Source organism: Ctenopharyngodon idella, chromosome 3 (genome assembly GCF_019924925.1).
Source record: "Ctenopharyngodon idella isolate HZGC_01 chromosome 3, HZGC01, whole genome shotgun sequence".
Lineage (NCBI taxonomy): Eukaryota > Metazoa > Chordata > Actinopteri > Cypriniformes > Xenocyprididae > Ctenopharyngodon > Ctenopharyngodon idella.
This window is the reverse complement of record NC_067222.1, coordinates 32730082-32752079: the sequence shown is the minus strand read 5'-3', so window position 1 is coordinate 32752079 and position 21998 is coordinate 32730082. Positions and strand designations below refer to the sequence as shown.

Genomic DNA, 21998 nt, shown 5'->3' with positions numbered 1-21998 from the left:
GAAATAAGAAAAAAAAAGAAAAACAAGAAAAACCCGGCCTTGCAGAAACAAAGCCAAAAAATAATAATTATTCAGCTGTTCAATAAACTGTTTAAATTAAATAAATTGTCCGTTTCATTATTCAATTTCCCATACACTTAACATACATGCTAATCAACCACGTTCGCTCTTAGTGCATTAAACCTATGTACACAGCTAGCAAAGCTAACGTCACATGTAACGCATTTCTTCATAAATAAAATAACTACTTCCACCAATATACATATTCTAAACAATTAAACATTTATACAGTTATTATGAAAATATAGATTACCATTTTCAAATGCATTTCTTTCACATTACATTTCAAATGATAACTCTCCATATTTCAAAACCACTTAAAATGGTACTCACCAAGGAAAAGGTAAGAGAAAGAAGAAAATAAAATAAAGTTTTCTTTTGATTTGGCCTTAATCCAGATCGTTTTCGTCTTCTTTTATGTGCGCGTCTAATTTTTCCTGCTCGTCTAGATCTTTTCTTCCGTCGGTTTTTATTACCCTTAAAGCGCGACTTCTAAGGTTATTTTTCTCAAAAAAAAAATCTATTTTATAGATTATTTAAGTTCTCTTTTGAGAGCTATGAACATGAATACACTCTCGCGTCAATCTACGTCTTTTTTTCTCTTCTGCTCTCGTTCGTTTCTTCGCGCTCTACTCCCAACTCACTTTTTGGAGGCGGGACTAACCTCCGACCTCATCCAATCAAAACTTTCTTTAGCTAATTTCTTTTTCTAGATATAAATTTATAATATCATGTAAATTAACTTGAATCTGCATTCTTTTGATACTAATACTAAAGAGACATTAATAAAAATAAATTATTTATAATTATAGTGACCTAGTCAGTGACCTGGGTTACAAGTGCGTAAAAAGATTGTGGAATACTTTAAAAACAATGTTCCTCAACGTCAAATTGCAAAGGCTTTGCAAAGTTCATCATCTACAGTGAATAACATCATCAAAAGACTCGGAGAAACTGGAGAAATCTCTGTGCGTAAGGGACAAGGCCGAAGACCTTTATCGGATGCCCGTGGTCTTCGGGCCCTCAGATGACACTGCATCACTCATCGGCATGATTGTGTCAATGACATTACTAAATGGGCCCAGGAATACTTCTCGGTACTTCTCCAGAAATCACTGTCGGTAAACGCAATCCGCCGTGCCATCTGCAGATGCCAACTAAAGCTCTATCATGCAAAAAAGAAGCCATATGTGAACATGGTCCAGAAGCGCCGTCGTGTCCTGTGGGCCAAGGCTCATTTAAAATGGAAAAGTGTTCTATGGTCAGATGAGTCCAAATTTGACATTCTTGTTGGAAATCACGGACGCCGTGTCCTCCGGGCTAAAAAGGAGGGAGGCCTTCCAGCGTGCCATCAGCGTTCAGTACAAAAACCAACATCTCTGATGGTATGGGGGTGCATAAGTGCATACGGTATGGGCAGCTTGCACTATGAATGCTGAAAGGTATATGAAGGTTTCCAGACAACATCTATTTCAGGGAAGGTCTTGTGTATTTCAGCAGGACAATGCAAAACCACATACTGCAGCTATTACAACAGCATGGCTTTGTCGTAGAAGAGTCTGAGTGCTGAATTGGCCTGCCTGCAGTCCAGATCTTTCACCTATAGAGAACATTTGGCGCATCATTAAACGAAAAATACAACAAAGACGACCACAAACTCTTCAGCAGCTGGAAACCTATATCAGGCAAGAATGGGACCAAATTCCAACACCAAAACTCCAGAAACTCATAACCTCGATGCCCAGACATCTTCAAACTGTTTTGAAAAGAAGAGGAGATGCTACACCATGGTAAACATGCCCCCGTCGCAACTTTTTTGAGACCTGTAGCAGGCATCAAATTTGAAATAAGCTCATTTTGTGCATAAAATTGTAAAATATCTCCCTTTAAACATTTGTTATGTTATCTATGTTCTATTGTGAATAAAATATTGGCTCATGTGATTTGAAAGTCTTTTAGTTTTCATTTTATTCAAATTTAAAAAACGTCCCAACATTTCCGGAATTCGGGTTGTATAAGAAAGAGATAGAAAACCTAAAAATTAAAACCAAAAAATGATCATCCTTTTGAGTGAACAGGAGCACTTCAGTATAGTGTGAGAAATCAGCTGTACTACACTGATCAATATTTGTTTTGAAAGGCAAAAGAACATGTTGAGCTTTGGGCACAATCCAGTCAAAACAACTCTGTTGATCCCACAGCACTCTGTTCAACTTCTGAGGTCATTTCCTGTACCAGTTTCTCTGAATTTGCTTGTAAAAGATTATTAATTGGGATACTAATGATAGTTTATTGGTTAGGTTGTGTAATTCTATGTGTCCTGAAAGTTTAAAGGTCAATAAAGAGTTATTGATAAACAGAGTTCAAATACAGGGCATGGCATTGAGACAGGACTGGTGTTGTGACAACAGAGGCTCGATGCAGCAGATGAGGTTAAAGGTCAGAGTGAACAACAGAGCTGATAAGTGTAAAGAAGAAAGCCCTCTCATGACCTGCTCTTGCCGGCGAAGGACAAACAGATGGAAAAGAACTGTTTTAACATGACATTTATGAGTGTAAATGTATTTTATACACAGTCTGAAATGATACATGATTTACACATGAAGCTTCATGTCCAACAACACATGTGCAGCTGAGCAGGGTAAAACTTTACAGTAAGTTCCTATATATAACATTAGTTGAAGGGTTAGTTCATCCAAAAATGAAAATTCTGTCATTAATTACTCACCCTCATGTCGTTCCAAACCTGTAAGACCTTCGTTCATCTTCAGAACACAAATTACTCCACAAATTACATTCTCCTACTCAGTTTACGCTCAGCACTTCCAGGTTCTACGTCTGAGCGCCAGCTCAGTATTGGCTGACGCTGTTCACATGAGCAGCATGACACATACGTGTGATGCTGATACAGGAGCCGGACAATAATGAGTCAGCGTTTTGACGTAGAACCTGGAAGCACTGAGCATAAACTGCGTAGGAGAATGACACAGACAAGACATTGTTGAATAAAGTCGTTATTAGGGGTTCAATCGTGTAGTACTGAAACCCTATTGTAATTGTTAAATTTTCCAAGGATCAGCATTCTCCCCTAAAAGTGATCGGGCAGACCAAACCGTGAAACTTTGAGGGCTGGTAGTACTCATACCGCCTACAACGTCACCAAGGCTCGCCCCGATCAGCCTGACGGGGGCGCTATAGCGATCAAAAGTACAAAATGGCTCATAACTCCTGAACCGTTAGGCCCAGGCTCAAGTGTCTTATGTCGTTGGAATCCTTGGCTCAAGGCGGACAAGATGTCAGGACAAGCATGTCTCGGATTCGGGATATTTTTGGGTATTTTGGGTTTTTTGAAAAACCCACTTTTGCGAACTAGTCCTAGGTTTTTGACCTGATCGGAACCAAACTAGTGCAGAAATGTTCTCTGGAGTCTGAATATCAATAATTATCAAAAAAAAGTCAAAATTTTGGTTCATGGTCGCTAAGGGGTGTCAAAACGTACGATGTGGGCAGAGCCACTTCTACTAAAATGGCTATAACTCGAAAAAACAAATAAGATATTTGCACCAAACTTGGTTCCCGTGTGTATGGGCTCAATCTTTGGTCACGATAAAATAATTGCGTCAATTGGACATTAGGTTGCGCTATAACTTGAAAAAAACATGAAAATAGCTTTAAATATGCAAGCGTTAGTCCGATCAACTTGAAATTTGGCACGCAGTGTCTTGGTCCAAGGGGGCATGATAGTCTATGAGGACATTGGTGTATCTCAAAAAACATGGCCGCCATCGGCCAACGAAATTTGAGCACCTATTAGACAAGGTTAACGGAGGCCGACCGGAACGAAACTCGGTGGGCATGTTCGACTCGTGGTCCTGGAGGTTTGTAAGAATTTTGAAAGAAATCGGCCACTAGTTGGCGCTAACAAGTTTTACGCCTCAGTAATCACGTGGTGTTTCACAGATTCACACAATATGCATATCATTTGATAGATCTTCTCATGCTGAACAACTTTGCCTCAAGAACCAATGCTGTCAATCAAATCATTCATTAATTATTCACGAATAGCTGAAAAACCTACTTTTGCGAACTAGTCCTAGGTTTTTCGCCCGATCGGACCAAAACCAGCGCAGGACAATTCTCTGGACTCTCTAGATCAACAATTATCAAAAAAAGTTGAACTTTACCCTTTGGGTCGCTATAACAGGGTCATTTAGAAAATGGGCATGGTTAAATATACCCAAAAGCCTATAAACCCTAAAAGAAAACTCAGAACTTCACGGAATTAAGTGAGCACATGCAGCATATGACTCTAAAGAAGCATGCCAACTTTTATGGAGATCGGACCATTGGTGGCACTATAACTGTTAAAAAGGTGTAAAAATGCTGTATTTCTATGGCAAATCCCATGAAATGGCCGAAAGTGACCCTCTTCCTGCCCGATTTGCACACAACTTCACAAAATTGGGTGTGCACATGCGTCACGTGATTCTAAAGAAGCATGGAAACTTTTATGGACATCAGGCCATTGGTGGTGCTTCAACTGTTATGAAGATGGGAAAAACAAATGCTATGTTATCCTATGCGAAATTACATTTAAATGACCGAAAAATGGTCTGCTCTTTTTAGAACTTCACGAAATGAGGTGAGCATGTGGACCTTATGATTCTGAAGAAGCATGGGAACTTTTATGGACATCGGGACAAAGGTGGAGCTAAAACTGTTAAAAAGGTGTAAAAATGCTGTATTTCTATGGCAAATCCCATGAAAAGGTTGAAAGTGGCCCTCTTCCTGCCCGATTTGCACACAACTTCACAAAATCGGGTGTGCACGTGCATCACATGATTCTAAAGAAGCATGGAAACTTTTATGGACATTGGGCCATTGGTGGCGCTTCAAGTTATATAAAGGTGAAACAAAGGCTATATTATCCTATGCGAAATTAAAATTAAATGACCCCAAAATGGTCTGTTCTTTTTAGAACTTCACAAAATGAGGTGAGCATGTGCACCATATGATTCTAACGAAGCATGCAAAGTTTTACAGAGATTGGGCAATAAGTAGAGCTGTTACACTTTAAAAGGTAAAAAAAAAACCACCCAAAAAACACCACATTTCCATGATAAATGACCTGAAAATGCAAAAAGCGGTCTTTTTCCTGTCTGATGTATATGTTTGCAGGCTTGATAAAGATTTTGCAACCAGTAGCTCAAGCATCAAGTGCTGAGAACCTGTAGTTTTTTATTTTTTAAGACTTTTTTATTAGGGGTTCAAGCACGTAGCGTATTGTAATTGTTAAATTTTCCAAGGATCAGCATTCTCCCCTAAAAGTGATCGGGCAGACCAAACCGTAAGTCGTAGAGACTTGAAACTTTGAGGGCTGGTAGTACTCATACCGCCTACAACGTCACCAAGGCTTGCCCCGTTCGGCCTGATGGGGGCACTACAGCGATCAAAAGTACAAAATGGCTCATAACTCCTGAACCGTTAGGCCCAGGCTCAAGTGTCTTATATCGTTGGAATCCTTGGCTTAAGGCGGACAAGATGTCAGGAAAAGCATGTCTCGGATTCAAGAAATTTTCGGGTATTTTGGGTTTTTTGAAAAACCTACTTTTACGAACTAGTCCTAGGTTTTTGACCTGATTGGAACCAAACCAGTGCAGAAACGTTCTCTGGATTCTGAATATCAATAATTATGAAAAAAAAAAAAATCGAAATTTTGGTTTATGGTCACTAAGGGGCGCCAAAACGTACGATGTGGGCGGAGCCATTTCTACTAAAATGACTATAGCTAGAGAAAGAAATTAGATATTTGCACCAAACTTGGTTCCCATGTGTACAGGTGCTGGTCATATAATTAGAATATCATCAAAAAGTTGATTTATTTCACTAATTCCATTCAAAAAGTGAAACTTGTATATTATATTCATTCATTACACACAGACTGATATATTTCAAATGTTTATTTCTTTTAATTTTGATGATTATAACTGACAACTAAGGAAAATCCCAAATTCAGTATCTCAGAAAATTAGAATATTACTTAAGACCAATACAAAGAATGGATTTTTAGAAATCTTGGCCAACTGAAAAGTATGAACATGAAAAGTATGAGCATGTACAGCACTCAATACTTAGTTGGGGCTCCTTTTGCCTGAATTACTGCAGCAATGCGGCGTGGCATGGAGTCGATCAGTCTGTGGCACTGCTCAGGTGTTATAAGAGCCCAGGTTGCTCTGATAGTGGCCTTCAGCTCTTCTGCATTGTTGGGTCTGGCATATCGCATCTTCCTCTTCACAATACCCCATAGATTTTATATGGAGTTAAGGTCAGGCGAGTTTGCTGGCCAATTAAGAACAGGGATACCATGGTCCTTAAACCAGGTACTGGTAGCTTTGGCACTGTGTGCAGGTGCCAAGTCCTGTTGGAAAATGAAATCTGCATCTCCATAAACTTGGTCGGCACAGGAAGCATGAAGTGCTCTAAAACTTCCTGGTGTACGGCTGCGTTGACCTTGGACCTCAGAAAACACAGTGGACCAACACCAGCAGATGACATGGCACCCCAAACCATCACTGACTGTGGAAACTTTACACTGGACCTCAAGCAACGTGGATTGTGTGCCTCTCCTCTCTTCCTCCAGACTCTGGGACCCTGATTTCCAAAGGAAATGCAAAATTTACTTTCATCAGAGAACATAACTTTGGACCACTCAGCAGCAGTCCAGTCCTTTTTGTCTTTAGCCCAGGCGAGACGCTTCTGACGCTGTCTGTTGTTCAAGAGTGGCTTGACACAAGGAATGCGACAGCTGAAACCCATGTCTTGCATACGTCTGTGCGTAGTGGTTCTTGAAGCACTGACTCCAGCTGCAGTCCACTCTTTGTGAATCTCCCCCACATTTTTGAATGGGTTTTGTTTCACAATCCTCTCCAGGGTGCGGTTATCCCTATTGCTTTTACACTTTTTTCTACCACATCTTTTCCTTCCCTTCGCCTCTCTATTAATGTGCTTGGACACAGAGCTCTGTGAACAGCCAGCCTCTTTTGCAATGACCTTTTGTGTCTTGCCCTCCTTGTGCAAGGTGTCAATGGTCGTCTTTTGGACAACTGTCAAGTCAGCAGTCTTCCCCATGATTGTGTAGCCTACAGAACTAGACTGAGAGACCATTTAAAGGCCTTTGCAGGTGTTTTGAGTTAATTAGCTGATTAGAGTGTGGCACCAGGTGTCTTCAATATTGAACCTTTTCACAATATTCTAATTTTCTGAGATACTGAATTTGGGATTTTCCTTAGTTGTCAGTTATAATCATCAAAATTAAAAGAAATAAACATTTGAAATATATCAGTCTGTGTGTAATGAATGAATATAATATACAAGTTTCACTTTTTGAATGGAATTAGTGAAATAAATCAACTTTTTGATGATATTCTAATTATATGACCAGCACCTGTATGTGCTCGATCTTTGGTCACGATAAAAAAATCGCGTCGATTGGACACTAGGTGGCGCTTTTAACTTGAAAAAAACATGAAAATAGCTGTAACTACGCAACTGTTAGTCCGATCAACTTGAAATTTGGCACGCAGTGTCTTGGTCCAAGGGGGCATGATAGTCTATGAGGACATTGGCGTATATCAAAAAACATGGCCGCCATCGGCCAATGAAATTTGAGCACCTATTAAACAAGGTTAATGGAGGCCGACCGGAAAAAAATTCGGTGGGCATGTTCAACACATGGTTCTAGAGGTCTGTAAGAATTTTGAAAGAAATCGGCCACTAGTTGGTGCTAATGAGTTTTACGCCTCAGTAATCACGTGGTGTTTCACAGATTCACACAATATGCATATCATTTGATAGATCTTCTCATGCTGAACAACTTTGCCTCAAGAACCAATGCTGTCAATCAAATCGTTCATTAATTATTCACGAATAGCTGAAAAACCTACTTTTGCGAACTTGTCCTATGTTTTCCACCCGATCGGAACCAAACCAGTGCTGGACAAATCTCTGGACTCTCTAGATAAATAATTATCAAAAAAGTTGAACTTTACCCTTTGGGTCGCTATAACAAGGTCATTTACATAATGGGCGTGGCCAAATATACTCAAAAGCCTATAAATTCTTAACGAAAACTCAGAACTTCACAAAATTAAGTGAGCACACGCAGCATATGACTCTAAAGAAGCATGCCAACTTTTATGGAGATCGGACCATTGGTGGTGCTATAACTGTTAAAAAACTTTAAACTTTTTTAATGGTTTTAGCTGAAAATGTATATAACTCTGGGTGTGGTCGACTTATTTTCATGGGAACGTCCTTAGACTCCTGAAACCTTGCCGAGCCCAACGATACCAGACATGCTAGGTTTCGGCTTATGGTTTGTGCAACGTTGTGATTTAGCGCTTAAAAAACTTTTGCGAATATCTTCTAAACCGTTAGTCCAATTGAGACGAAACCAATTGAGACGTAGGAAACACGGAACCTAAGTTGGTTTACTATATGTTAAAGCCCAAATGTCAAAATTTTGATAGGAAGTGGCAAAAAAATCCAATCAAAGTCTTTCATGGGTCATTTTTTATGCTCTCATCTATATAAGTGTCTATAACTTCAAACGAAATGAGATATTTTCACCAAAATTAACACGCATATGTATGGGCACACTCTGAGGACACCCAAAAAAAGTGGAGAAGATCACACAATAGGTGGCGCTATAACTGTCAAAATATTTTTTCTATAGTAAATTGCCTGACACTGTCATTTTGTGCCACCAGATGGCAGCAGAAGGCCACTAATATAGTTCAAGGTTTCAAGGTTTTGTCATTTAAAATCCCTTTAAACTATATAAATCCTTATAATAACATTACAAATCACATTTTGTCAAGGTTTATTTCTTCATTTGTTCATTTCTCTGTGTTTGTTTTAGCATATATCATAGTTGTTCCTCTATGATTTCAGTGGTTACATGCATGCTAAATAAGAAAATTCCTTTTTACGCAAAAGGCCTTCAGTGCTTGAACCCCGATAAATGCTGCTCGCAGCTTTAATTTTTGTTTTGTTTTTGCACACAAAAAGTATTCTTGTCGCTTCATAAAATTAAGTTTGAACCACTGTAGTCACATGAACTGTTTTAACCATGTCTTTAGTACCTTTCTGGACCTTGAAAGCGGTGGTTAAAGGGAAAAAGGATAAAACAACAAACATAAATTCACCAGTCTGAAAAGCTTCTAATATCTGGAACCTTTTGCTGCCTCCAAGAAGATAAAAAAATGCAGATTCTCAGAACAGTATATTGATGATAAACTCTAAAAACCCTAAAATGAACACACTCCCGAGTTTTTGAGTATTCCTAACAACAAGTATTTGCATAAGAAAAATTCAATTCCAAAAAATGGGCCTGATGTGTGTGATAAATGAGCTGTCCAGGGTACTGAACAATATTGCATCTTCTGCTTCAAAATACAGGGTTTGGCATAGACACATACATACCTGTGATATATCTCCTTCAAGTTACTGAAATGATAATCATAACACATAAACAGCAACTTTCAATTTTCTTCCCAAGGACACTTTAAGTAATCCATTATCATTCTACCCATTATCGATGAATCAGACCCGTGTGTTTAATGGTCACTTATTTAGATGTGCTTTAACTCAGTGCTCTACTTTCACCCTTGACATCACATTGTAGTAAAGCTAAAATGGCATGATGGTCAGCAATTCATTAAGGACAGAGTGTTGCAGTGTAATCTTGTTTGTTAGGGTCTGACGGCACACAGTAGTGTATAATTTAACTAGACGTTGTAAGTCAGCATATAATGATCGTATGAACTCTTGTTATGGTTAAATCAGTGTGACAACATCTTATTATGTTAATTATTACTAATCCTGCAAAGACTTCTGTGAAAAACAATCTCAGTAAAAACATTACAAGAATAAATACAAATAAAATAAGAATAATAATAGTAAAATACAATTTGGAGTTATGCTTTTGATAAGTGACGGTTTAGCAAATACAAAAGCTTAATTTTCCTATATCAACTGAATTTAGGATTGCCTCTTTGTTTTGCGTGTTGAACACAAGCTCTCCCCATCTAGTAATTACTAAAAGGAATGATGCAAGTCATACTTAGGTAACAAAGTTAGTTGGTTACTTATCTCTCACCATAAATGCCCTTTGTAAGGCCACCTGGAAAGATAAATGCATAATCTACTGATAAATGCCTAGAGAAATTACTTAGAAAACCTCTGGGATTCAAAATATAATTTAACTTTTTAAAAAATGTAACTGGAAATAAGAAGAAAATGGATTTTGAAAATAAAAAACATGAAAAATTATTTAGGATTCTGCTCTATTTCTAGGTCACTCACTAATCAAATATGCCAATTAATTTTGTGAGATTGAGCATGTGAACTCTTTGTACAGACGGACAGATGTTCTTCTATTGAAGCTCAAAATGCTTTTTTGGATGATCTCAAATCATGCTGGACATCTCATGATCATCAGGTTTTAGACAATTTTGTTGAGTTGTGAAATTCATATGTATTTTTTAAATTATCTTTTTACTTAAACAGTTGTGCGGATAATATGAGCTGTGATGCAAAAATATATTAAATTTGTGGTCTCAGACCTTTGGACCCCACTAACATTTCATATAATATAGGCCAACATCCATCAACCCTTCATCTCACAAACTAAGCTAAAGCAGTACTAAAAAAAGACCCCACAAGCAACAATGTTTCTTAAGTTATCAGTATATCGCAACTGCCTGCTTTAAATGTGGCGACGGCTTTGTTATATTAATGAATTAAGCAAACAAGGTCAGCATTATCACTGCTACATTTTCCTGCACACGCATGTCAACCGCGTGTCTGTGAAAAGAGGGAGGATGCGCATGTGACGTCACAGCCGGCAATGTGAAATATAACCAAAATGTAAGAGTTTTAAGGAATTTCTTTGAAAGGTGTTAATAAATGTTGAAATTTCCGTCTGTATTTACATGGTGCCATTAAACCCCACGCTGATAATACCATCTTTATGAGTTAGGTAGCTCGTGCTGGAGACAGAACTGGAATAAACCTGTTTTACCCGGTATAAGCTCCTATCATGCTTCACGTGCACGAGAATTGCCTCCCCACAGCTCTCACCGGCACGCGCACGCTCGTGCCTTTAGATCACTACGGTCGCGCTCAGTCCTGTTATGATCCTCACAAAATGTCTTGATAATTTTCATAAGATGACTGTTGTTATTAACTAAAACTCATTTTGAAATACTTGTATTTTCATATAACAGAAGCATAGTGATGTTGCTGGTCAAATAACAAATGATCTAATTTAGTGCTGTGATATGTTGACTCGTCAGATATATGAGCTACAGATCTTGTTAGGCTTTGTTTTTCTGTTCAGACAAACAGGTGAGATTTGAGCGCATCCACCCCGTTCACCACCGGGAAGTGCAATGCGCGTTCACGACCCTCAGTTGTACAGCAGGCAGCTGTCGCGACCGCGCTAGAATACCGGCTTCAGCCGGTATAAATTCTGCCAAGCTTCAGTGAGAGGAAACAGAGACAGAGACGGGCCAGATAATATTTGATCTAGTATAATATCAGTATTTATTAAGTTGTTAATGTAGTCGAACTAAAACTAGGAAACTATATATTTCAGCAGGGGCTTTTTCTGTTGGTTGTGACTTCTTAACGACTCTCGCTCTCCACAGAAGTGACTGCGGATGCTCAGGGCAGAAACGATGTTCTCTGGCTAACACTTTAACAGAAGCCAGAAGCCAGCTAGAGCTGTTGGTTTTTGTGTTCATTCAAATTTCCGAGTTTACCCCAGTTTCTTCAACGTATCGGTAAGTTAAAACGATTTATACCTAAAGTAGCATTTGAATGCGGCTTTTTCTAGTGCGTCTAATGACAGATGCCCTTTTCCCCCTGAAGTTACTTATTGCGTCACATTATGTCTCTTATGATAGAAATCTAGATTATTTATTGATTTAGAATAATACCTATAATGCTTACTCAGTGTAGTTAAAACAGTCCACGTCCACGTAATGAGAAAGTCTAATTATATATAACGATATATTATATTAACGACATTAAATATATATCTGGCATATATATCATATATATATATATATGTGTGTGTCCCAGTCAACCTGAATCCACCCTATATATATATATATATATATATATATTTAAAATTCAGGTTGATTGGGACATTTTTTGCCAGAAAAAAAAAAAAAATATATATATATATATATATATATACACACACACACACACACACACATATATATATATATATATATATATATAGGGTGGATTCAAGTTGATTGGGACACATATCAATTATATATATATTTGAAAGTGTAAAGTGTTGCTTGACTCTGGCCCTCCCTTTTTTTCTCTACTATCCCAATAGTGGTTACATAACAAGGATTTTATGCATATGGATTTGTAGCACCTTGAAAGGTAAAATAATCCAGCAGACAAGGCAGATTAAAGACAAGCTTGCAAACAGAGCCCTCTGTTGAGTTGACAAGGGCACACCATCAGAGCCAGAGTGGAAGTACATCCTATCTAAAACACTCTCTGTACTGTCACTTTGCTTACATTTATAGAAACGTCAGTGTCCATCATGACAGGATTGATGTCAGGCCTGAAGGGCTGCACGAGCCCTAATGTGTACACTGAGGTGCCAGATGGAGGCTGGGGCTGGATGGTGGCTGCCGCCTTCTTCTTCGTGGAGGTTTTCACTTATGGCATTATCAAGATTTTTGGGATTTTCCTCCAGGATCTCATGAGAGACTTTAATGAAACCAACAGCAGCGTGTCTTGGGTCATCTCTATCTGTGTCTTTGTCATGGCCTTCACAGGTAATTCAGTCTAGACAAGTCGTATCTCACAGTGTTTACACAATACAAATGGTACAAGCGAAAAATACCTTGATATTTGCATAAAAATTTTTTCTGGAGAACACTTTTACAGGTTACTCAAGTTTTGCAACGCAAAACCAGTTTTCCATTATTCGCTTTTGCTTTTAATCTCACAGAGACATCTGTAGAAGCCATTGTGTACTATTTTGCACTAAGTGTGTTTCATCACCTAACCCTAAGGCTACATCAGACACACAACTCAGTCTTAGTTCAGGGAAAAAATAGGTCATTATAAAAACCAGGCATATCCCAGAAGAGGCGGGTACAGAACTGTGGAAATTAAGAATTTCCTGTATTTCTCTCAGGCCTTAAAGGGACAGTTCACCCAAAAAATGAAAATTCTGTCATCATTTACTCACCCTCATGACGTTCCACAAGAAGATGTTTTCTTTTGTCTAAACCATGGAAGTCAATGGACTCCAAAACTGTTTGGTTACCAACATTCTTCAAAATATCTTCTTTGTGTTCCAAAGAAGAAAGAAAGTCGAACAGGTTTGAAACAACATAATGGTGAGTAAATGATGACAGAATTTTCATATTTAGGTGAACTGTCCCTTTTAAAACATGCACAAAAAACTTTCATTGCGAACCTGTCAAACTGATCCTGACTTCAAAGGACATCTTTTCATCTTGGCATTTGTGCTGAGAGCGAGAGATGGCCTATTTAGTGGATGTGCTGACCTGTGCTGTGTAAGAACTGACGGCTGTTGTGATGGCTGACTGGAGATTCACTCACTTTGCCCAGTGACAAAGCAGCCCCAACATTTCATGACTCAGTGGACAGATTCACATTTTTCCAGCTGAAGGGGCTTCAAAGGATCATTCTTGTTCAAACAGAGGCAGTCACTCAAAAGGGCTCAGATAGAAAGTGATTACCCAAAGCAAAACTTGCTAGTGATACTGTCTTCATGCCCTTGCTCCAAAAATGACCACCATAAATGGATAATTTAAGACAATTTTGAAAAGGAAGTGCATAGATTCCCTGTTTGTAATTGAATTTGAGCTTAAATATCACAGTGTGTCTGAGTGTTAACAAACAGCATCTTTCCCACAGCTCCTCTTTCCACGGTGATGAGTAACCACTTTGGCTACCGGCCTGTCGTCATGCTCGGTGGACTCCTGATTAGCCTGGGCACAATCACAACGGCCTTCACCAAATCCATCTCTGAGATGTACATCACCATGGGAATCGTTGCAGGTAAATCCACCTTCTGTGCGAGTTTGTATGTGCGATACATATTTTGGGACCTACAAAATATGTAAAGTAAATGAAGGTGAATTTATTAACTAATTTATTAATTAATTTGTATTGTGTTTTTTATTGCCAGTGCAGTGTGTAACTGAAAACGTTTTTCCTCAGGGTGGCGTGGCATGACATTGTGAAAACTGATTATGTTTAATTTTTATTTTAAAGAAGAGACATATTTTCATAGCATTTGCAATTTAATTTTTTCATTCTTTTTGTTTGAAGAATAATTCAGCTTTGCCATCACAGGAATGAATTACATTTGCAAATATATTCAAATAGAAAACGGTTATTGTTTTTACAGTATTTTTTGATGAAATAAATGCAGCCTTGGGGAGAATAAGAAACTTCTTTCAAAAAAATTAATCTTACTGACCCCAATCTTTTGAGCAGGATTTTCTGTCGTATCACTAAATAAATAATAGTCATGTTTTCTGTCATTTTCACAGATTGATTTTTTTTTTTGTGATTATTGCATTACTTTTTTTTTCTTTCTAGCCTTTTTTATTCACTTACTTTTTTCAAAGACAGGGAATTCAAGCAGTGCTGTGAATGGTATATGACTTGTTATCCCACGTCATGTGGTAACACACAAAAATTGATGTTATTGAGATTTAAACACATTATCCAAAAGTGAACTTGGTTTATTTCAAATTTCCTGCTTTTAAGAAAGCTGTAGAAAGCTATAGACAGTAATTCACTAAAATATCTCACAATGCCCCCCCTCCCCCAGTTTTTACTAAATAATATATTCACACTCTAGCCGATCAGTCCACATGTTGTTTCATTTATTGTTTTAAAGGGCTGATGTTTTCTATAAACAAAATCTGAATTTTGAAACTCATTGTGGCACATAATCCTTATGGATAACGCTTTAGTTTAGGGTCTAATTCTCACTATTAACTAGATGCTTATTAGCATGCATATTACTAGGATATTTTGGCTGTTTATTAGTACTTAAAAAGCACATGTTAATGCCTTATTCTGCATGACCTTTTTCTACATCCCTTAATCCTACCCAATACCTAAACTTAACAACTACCTTACTGACTATTAAGAAGCAGTAATTAGGAGTTAATTGAGGCAAAAGTCATAGTTAATAGTGAGAATTGGACCCTAAACTAAAGTATGACCTCTTGTTTTCTCAGATTTTTAAAAAGATGCACTGCTAGCTTTCCCCAAAATTCAAAAGACTTCCTCCCCGCCACCATTAGCTGATCCTAACCTTGCCGATCTTCTCCTGTCTCTTTTTTTGTCTCTTTTAAATACAGTTTTCTTTCAGCCTTTGTCGAGTTTGTCCCACGGAAGAGAGCGCCCTGGTTCTTTGCGCACCTGAGCCCCTTGTGTTGAAGAAACCAGTGGCTGTCATCTCCCTCTTTGCTATTTATTTACAGGCCTGGGCTACTGCCTTACCTTCCTGCCTACAGTCACCATCCTGTCGCAGTACTTCAGCAAGCGCCGCTCCCTCGTCACATCCATAGCCTCAACTGGAGAATGCTTCTCCCTGCTAGCCCTCGCACCAGGTACTGTATGATCGACTCTTCTGGATAGTTCACACAAAATCGAAATTGTGTCATCATTTTCTCACCCTCTTGTTTTACATATGAATGTCTTTCTAATGCAGAACACAAAAGAAGATATTTTGAAAAAAATCTTTCAGCTGTTGTCCAAAACACTATTGGACCCTTATTGACTTTCGTTGTATGGACAAAAACACTGAGACATTTTTCAAAATATCTTCTTTTATATTCCACAGAAGAAAGAATGTCATATAGGCTGAGTAAATAATGATAGAATATTAATATTTGGGCACAGGCAACTTTTACAAGCACATGCAAACCTCTTTTGAATGTTACAGATTAGCCAAGCTAATAACATGATAAAAGCCTGTTTAGAAGTCAAATAAATTTGAATAGTCATAAAAGAGACTATTATTTTTCACAGAAGGCCCAATGTTTTTCAGACCTGTTGAAAAACTTGTCTTTATTTTATTCTTCTCATTTGAATTCATGCTGCAGCTCTGAATGCGCTGAAGGAGCAGATTGGCTGGCGTTACTGCTTGATCGTGATTGGGGTTATGCAGGCCTCAATCATTGTCTGTGGGGCTTTGCTGAAGCCAATAGTCATTAAACCCAAACCTGCCACACCAGAGGCTTCCCCCCTTAAAGAACCTGAATCCAAATATGACCTGGAGAATGAATTCACACATACCTCTATTGGCTCTGTGGACTCAGGGGTCCAGTCTGTCACCTCCTCCCAGATCAACCTGTCCGAGGGCCAGGAATCTACAGAGCAGGACTCTGCAGAGAAAAAAGCACTTAGGAAAAAAGAAGAAGGAGAAAACGTTGAAGACGAGCTACCAGTGCTAACGGAGACCTCAGGGGTTTCTAGGCCCAAGCTGTTGGACTTCTCTGTGCTCAGGGACGCCAGCTTCAACTGCTACGCACTGTTTGGCCTCTTCGCCACACTGGGCTTCTTCGCTCCGCAGCTCTACGTCATTGAGCTGAGCGTGAGCCGAGGCGTGTCACGTGACAGTGCCACCTACATGCTCTCGGCCATGGCCGTGGCTGAGATTCTAGGTCGTCTGTCCATGGGTTGGCTCCTCAATCACAGGCCCATTCGCAAGATCTACATTCTGCTGATTTGCACGGTGCTGCTGTGCCCGGTGCTTGTGGTCTTCACCTTTGTCACTGAGTTCTGGGGGCTCATGTCCTGCTCCTGTTTCTATGGCTTCCTGCTGGGCACCGTGGCCTCCAGCCACATCCCCATGCTGGCTGAAGATGACGTGATTGGCATTCAGAGGATGTCATCGGCTGTTGGCGTCTACGTCTGCATCCAGAGCTTTGCAGGACTGGCCGGTCCACCTCTAGGAGGTAAAAACCGCCTCTGTAATCTATCTTTGTTGTTAGAAACCACTCTGAACACCTTAGCAACCAGAACAAAGGTTTAGAAAAGAGATTAAAATACCATGATCCTCTTTGTAAACCTCTTTGGCCCCTTAAACTAGAATAAACTAGAATTGTGTTTACACAGGCAAATACCACTCATACTTTCTTCAGAAAAAAGTTAGAAAGTTGCTCATAAATTTTCCATTTATGTTAATCTTCTTATTTCAGGTTTTCTGGTAGACAAGACTAACAATTACGGATCAGCCTTTTACTCCTGCGCGGTTGGGATGGGAGTAGGGGCTGTGTTTCTTGGACTGGTACGTCCAGCCAAATTAGGCCTCTGCCTTGGGAGAAGGAGGAATGACCAGCAAACACCAGACAGAGACTCTACCTCACAGGGAAGTGACGATGGCACTGCTGACTTTGTAGAAATGGACATGGAGAATGACAACAGTCCTGTAAAGTCCAAACCTTGGCCAGTATGAATACCGCCTCACCTCAAGAGTAAACCTACTCTTTATCCTCCACTTGAATGACCATCCCAAAGGTTGCAATACACAAATCCTGATCCAACAGGGTAAAACAGTCACAAATCAAATGTTATGTCAATTAAAGGAGAGTTTAATCACTCTTCATTGCACTTCTGCTGAACACCCAATCATAACCCCCAAAACAAGTTTACGTATTTTGTGTTACTCGTTATTATTTATTGAGCGTTAAACAAGCGTTTCAAGGCTCCTTTCCAGTCAGGCTGTGGAAGTACGCATACTAGTCTCCACACACTTTTAGAGAGGCAAGAATTAAACCTATTAAGTGTTCAATTCTTTAACTCTCATTTACCAAAGTCTGCTAAGTGTGAAGCTCACTATTTATTTCATCATTATTTCAACCAGTTCTCAGCTTTAACATCTAAAAAAATGAAACCTCAGGCTGTTTTGCTGCTTAAAGTGAGGCCATGATCCGTATTTATATTACATTAGGTTGCATAAACCTCATTCAGAGTTAAAGGTGAGACAAAGCTGTCTATTGTTTCAGGGTTGTACGTCATTTGCTTGCTTGGGTCTCTTGTTTAATGTTTTGACTAGTGTTGCCGTTGCAATGATGGCAACATCTCTTTGCTTAGAAACAGAGGGGTAACGCAGCTTTGATGATGATAACGCACGATTTGCACCATTTATTCTCAAACATTCACTATTAAAGATGATGCAGATTGTGATGTAACCTGCTTCAGAGGCAAGTCTTCCATCAAGAGTAACTCATCATCAGTCAGAACATTTTGAATGAGGGATGAATGTCAAAGGCTTCTGTCCTCTGAATTCCTGCTCAGAGATATAGGCTACCTAGAAACACATTCAAGAGTTTCTAATAAGAAGTTATGGCTATAGAATGTTATGTTACTGCTGTAATTTGGAGTGCGCCGTCTGTGCCTTGTCATAGAATTCTGAGGAATCAAGAGCTTGTGAATTGAAACGGGAAACTAAGGCCCCATTTACACTAGTGCGTTTTAGTTTTAAAATGCATACGTTTTGTTACGGTTACGCCTGTCGATTACACTACGCCGGCCGTTTCGAACCTCAAAAACGGAGACTTTTTTTTAGTTGGGTTGCATTTCAGTATAAACGGAGACTTTTGAAAACAATGGTGTGGCTGCCCACGTTCGCTCTGCGTATCCTTGACGACCGTGTAAACAATAACATGGAGACTGAACTGCAATCTTTGCTGGCTTTGTTGTCATTTTTAGCAGCCGTTGTGCAGTTAAACTTTGCATATTTTTAATACTGCAGCTGCCTACATGCGCAAGAGTCAACTGTTTTACACTTGTACGCGCATGCCCAGTGTGCATTAACAGTCATGTGACATGCGTTTTCAGCTGTGTACGGAGATCGTTTCTGAAATGCTGTGGAAATGCCAGTGTAGATGAGGATCGTTTTCATTTTTGAAAACGCCATTTTAAAACAAAAACGCACTAGTGTAAATGGGGCCTAAAGGGGCTGTTCACATAGAACGCATTCTTGCGTTTAAAAGCATTAGATTCAGTATCTCTCGAGATGCGTTTTTAAAAAGTTACGCTGAAAACGCCACAACAGTCAAAGATGTCAGTCTAGCGCATGTTTATGTAGAAAAACAACTCCCCCTCCCTTTAGCAGCGACATCTCTTCTCTGATGACGTGTTCACTGGCACGAGAGCGGGACAACCTTACATGACATCACAACGACTCCACGATCCATTCAATTCCCGATGGACAAAATTAAGTCCCGCCCTACATTGTTACTTGTTCGAGGAGTCATTTTACTTGGATACACGTCACAATATTGAAAAAAACACTATCACAACTTCTGTTTCATGCCGACTTTAAAAGTGGCATAGTGGAAGGCAGAATAAAAAAAGAAAAAGATGTGGCACGAAGGAATGAAAAAGAACGCAGTCTCGAGACGTGTAAATGGACGAAATTAATGCGACAAAAAAACATCTGTAAAAAGTATCGCAGTGGAGTGTGATCTGTGAGAACCAGCCCCAAGAAATGAGCTGAAAACACAAAACACTGGACGAGTATCTTGACTATAGTATTTTTTTTATGTGTAATTCACTACATGAATGGCACAAGTATGGATAATATTTGAGAGGCTACTCACTGCAGAGTCATAACCTCCAGCTCCCCCTCTCTTGACCTACTGTGGGCATGATGGGTGGAGCTGCATCCCCCAAACACACCCTAACCCTACCCATAACCCTTTCTCTCAACCCATTAAACAGGTTAAGCTCCACCCTTGAGCTCCAGAGAGGTGGAGCTGGAGGTCATTATGCTCTGCAGCGAGCACCACTTGTAATATTTTGATGGAGAGAAAGGACAGTGTATGAGCAATGGAGTGAAAGAAGAATTAAATGTATTCCATCATATGAGATGAGTCTGTAGGTAAATTCCATTAAACGCACTTACCTAATGGCTTGAACTCTTATGTACCTCTTATGTTCTGTAAACTCTCTTAATTTGTCATACATGTATTTAAATACTGTTTATTTGGGTTTTGTACTTTTGACGAGAAGACACGTATTTTGCATCCTTTTTTCTTTGATTTGTTAAAATCTTTTTTTAATGTAATGCAGACTTCTGCCTGTGAGATGCTGCACTTCTGAATATTGCAATGACAGTTCGTTTAATGTATAATAAAGACAATGATTTTTATAATCAGGTTTCCTACACATTTTTAATTTCAAAATTACATACTTTTCCAGACTCAAATTTTCAAACCTCTCTGTAGATTTTTCAGACCATATTTAACATAAATGGTTCATACAGCATTACTTTTAGCATTACATTTAGTATACCGTAGTCATCTGTAAATATTCCTATTTTCTGTTTTTTTTCCCCCATTGGTTTTCTCAAAGTGATATATGCTTACATGATAAGAAACCTAAAATGCTTTATAACCTGCATATATTCATCCATGACACATCAGTTTGATACTGTAAATGTGGTTTGATGTTGAATGATTAACAAACAGCAAATTACAGTCTGATTAAGATGATTGTTTTTATAAATTCATATCTATATAGATATATATCTCTATCTATCTATATCTATATATCTATATCTATATATCTATATATATGTATATATATGTGGGTGGGATATATTAGGCAGCAAGGGAACATTTTGTCCTCAAAGTTGATGTGTTAGAAGCAGGAAAAATGGGCAAGCGTAAGGATTTGAGTGAGTTTGACAAGGGCCAAATTGTGATGGCTAGACAACTGGGCAAAGCATCTCCAAAACTGCAGCTCTTGTGGGGTTTTCCCGGTCTGCAGTGGTCAGTATCTATCAAAAGTGGTCCAAGGAAGGAACAGCGACAAACCAGCGACAAGGTCATGGGCGGCCAAGGCTCATTGATGCACATAGGGTGAAAAGGCTGGCCCGTGTGATCCGATCCAACAGACGAGCGACTGTAACTCAGATTGCTCAAGAAGTTAATGCTGGTTCTGATAGAAAGGTGTCAGAATACACAGTGCATTGCAGTTTGTTGCGTATGGAGCTGCATAGCTGCAGACCAGTCAGAGTGCCCATGCTGACCCCTGTCCACCGCTGAAAGTGCCAACAGTGGGCACGTGAGCATCAGAACTGGACCACGGAGCAATGGAAGAAGGTGGCCTGGTCTGATGAATCACTTTTTCTTTTACATCATGTGGATGGCGGGGTTCGTGTGCGTCGCTTTCCTGGGGAACAAATGGCACCAGGATGCACTATGGAAAGAAAGCAAGCCGGCGGAGGCAGTGTGATGCTTTGGGCAATGTTCTGCTGGGAAACCTTGGGTCCTGCCATCCATGTGGATGTTGCTTTGACACGTACCACCTAACTAAGCATTGTTGCAGACCATGTACACCCTTTCATGGAAACGGTATTCCCTGGTGGCTGTGTCCTCTTTCAGCAGGATAATGCGCCCTGCCACAAAGCAAAAATGGTTCAGGAATGTTTTGAGGAGCACAGCAATGAGTTTGAAGTGTTGAAATGGCCTCCAAATCCCCAAGATCTCAATCCAATCGAGCATCTGTGGGATGTGCTGAACAAACAAGTCCGATCCACGGAGGCCCCACCTCACAACTTACAGGAGTTAAAGGATCTGCTGCTAACATCTTGGTGCCAGAGACCACAGCACACCTTCAGGGGTCTAGTGGAGTCCATGCCCCGGCTGTTTTGACCAACACAATATTAGGAAGGTGGTCATAATGTTATGCCTGATTAGTGTGTGTGTATATATATATATATATATATATTTATTTTTATTTTTTTTCAGACTTAGAAATTACTCAAATAAAATTCCATACTTTGTAGGAACTCCATACTGTGTAATGGAGTCCAGTCATTATTTAATTGGAAA

At 39.3% G+C, this 21998-nt stretch overlaps 1 protein-coding gene across 1 annotated transcript; it reads left to right on the top strand.

The window, feature by feature from the left end:
* The first annotated feature begins 11340 nt into the window (after positions 1–11340).
* Positions 11341–20314, top strand: slc16a6b (solute carrier family 16 member 6b). The gene is made up of 6 exons (XM_051888143.1): positions 11341–11906; positions 12678–12932; positions 14047–14190; positions 15633–15761; positions 16257–17111; positions 17355–20314. The coding sequence occupies exons 2-6, from the start codon at positions 12695–12697 to the stop codon at positions 17609–17611; spliced, it is 1623 nt and encodes a 540-aa protein (XP_051744103.1). The 5' UTR covers positions 11341–11906; positions 12678–12694; the 3' UTR covers positions 17612–20314.
* Positions 20315–21998: the final 1684 nt, after the last annotated feature.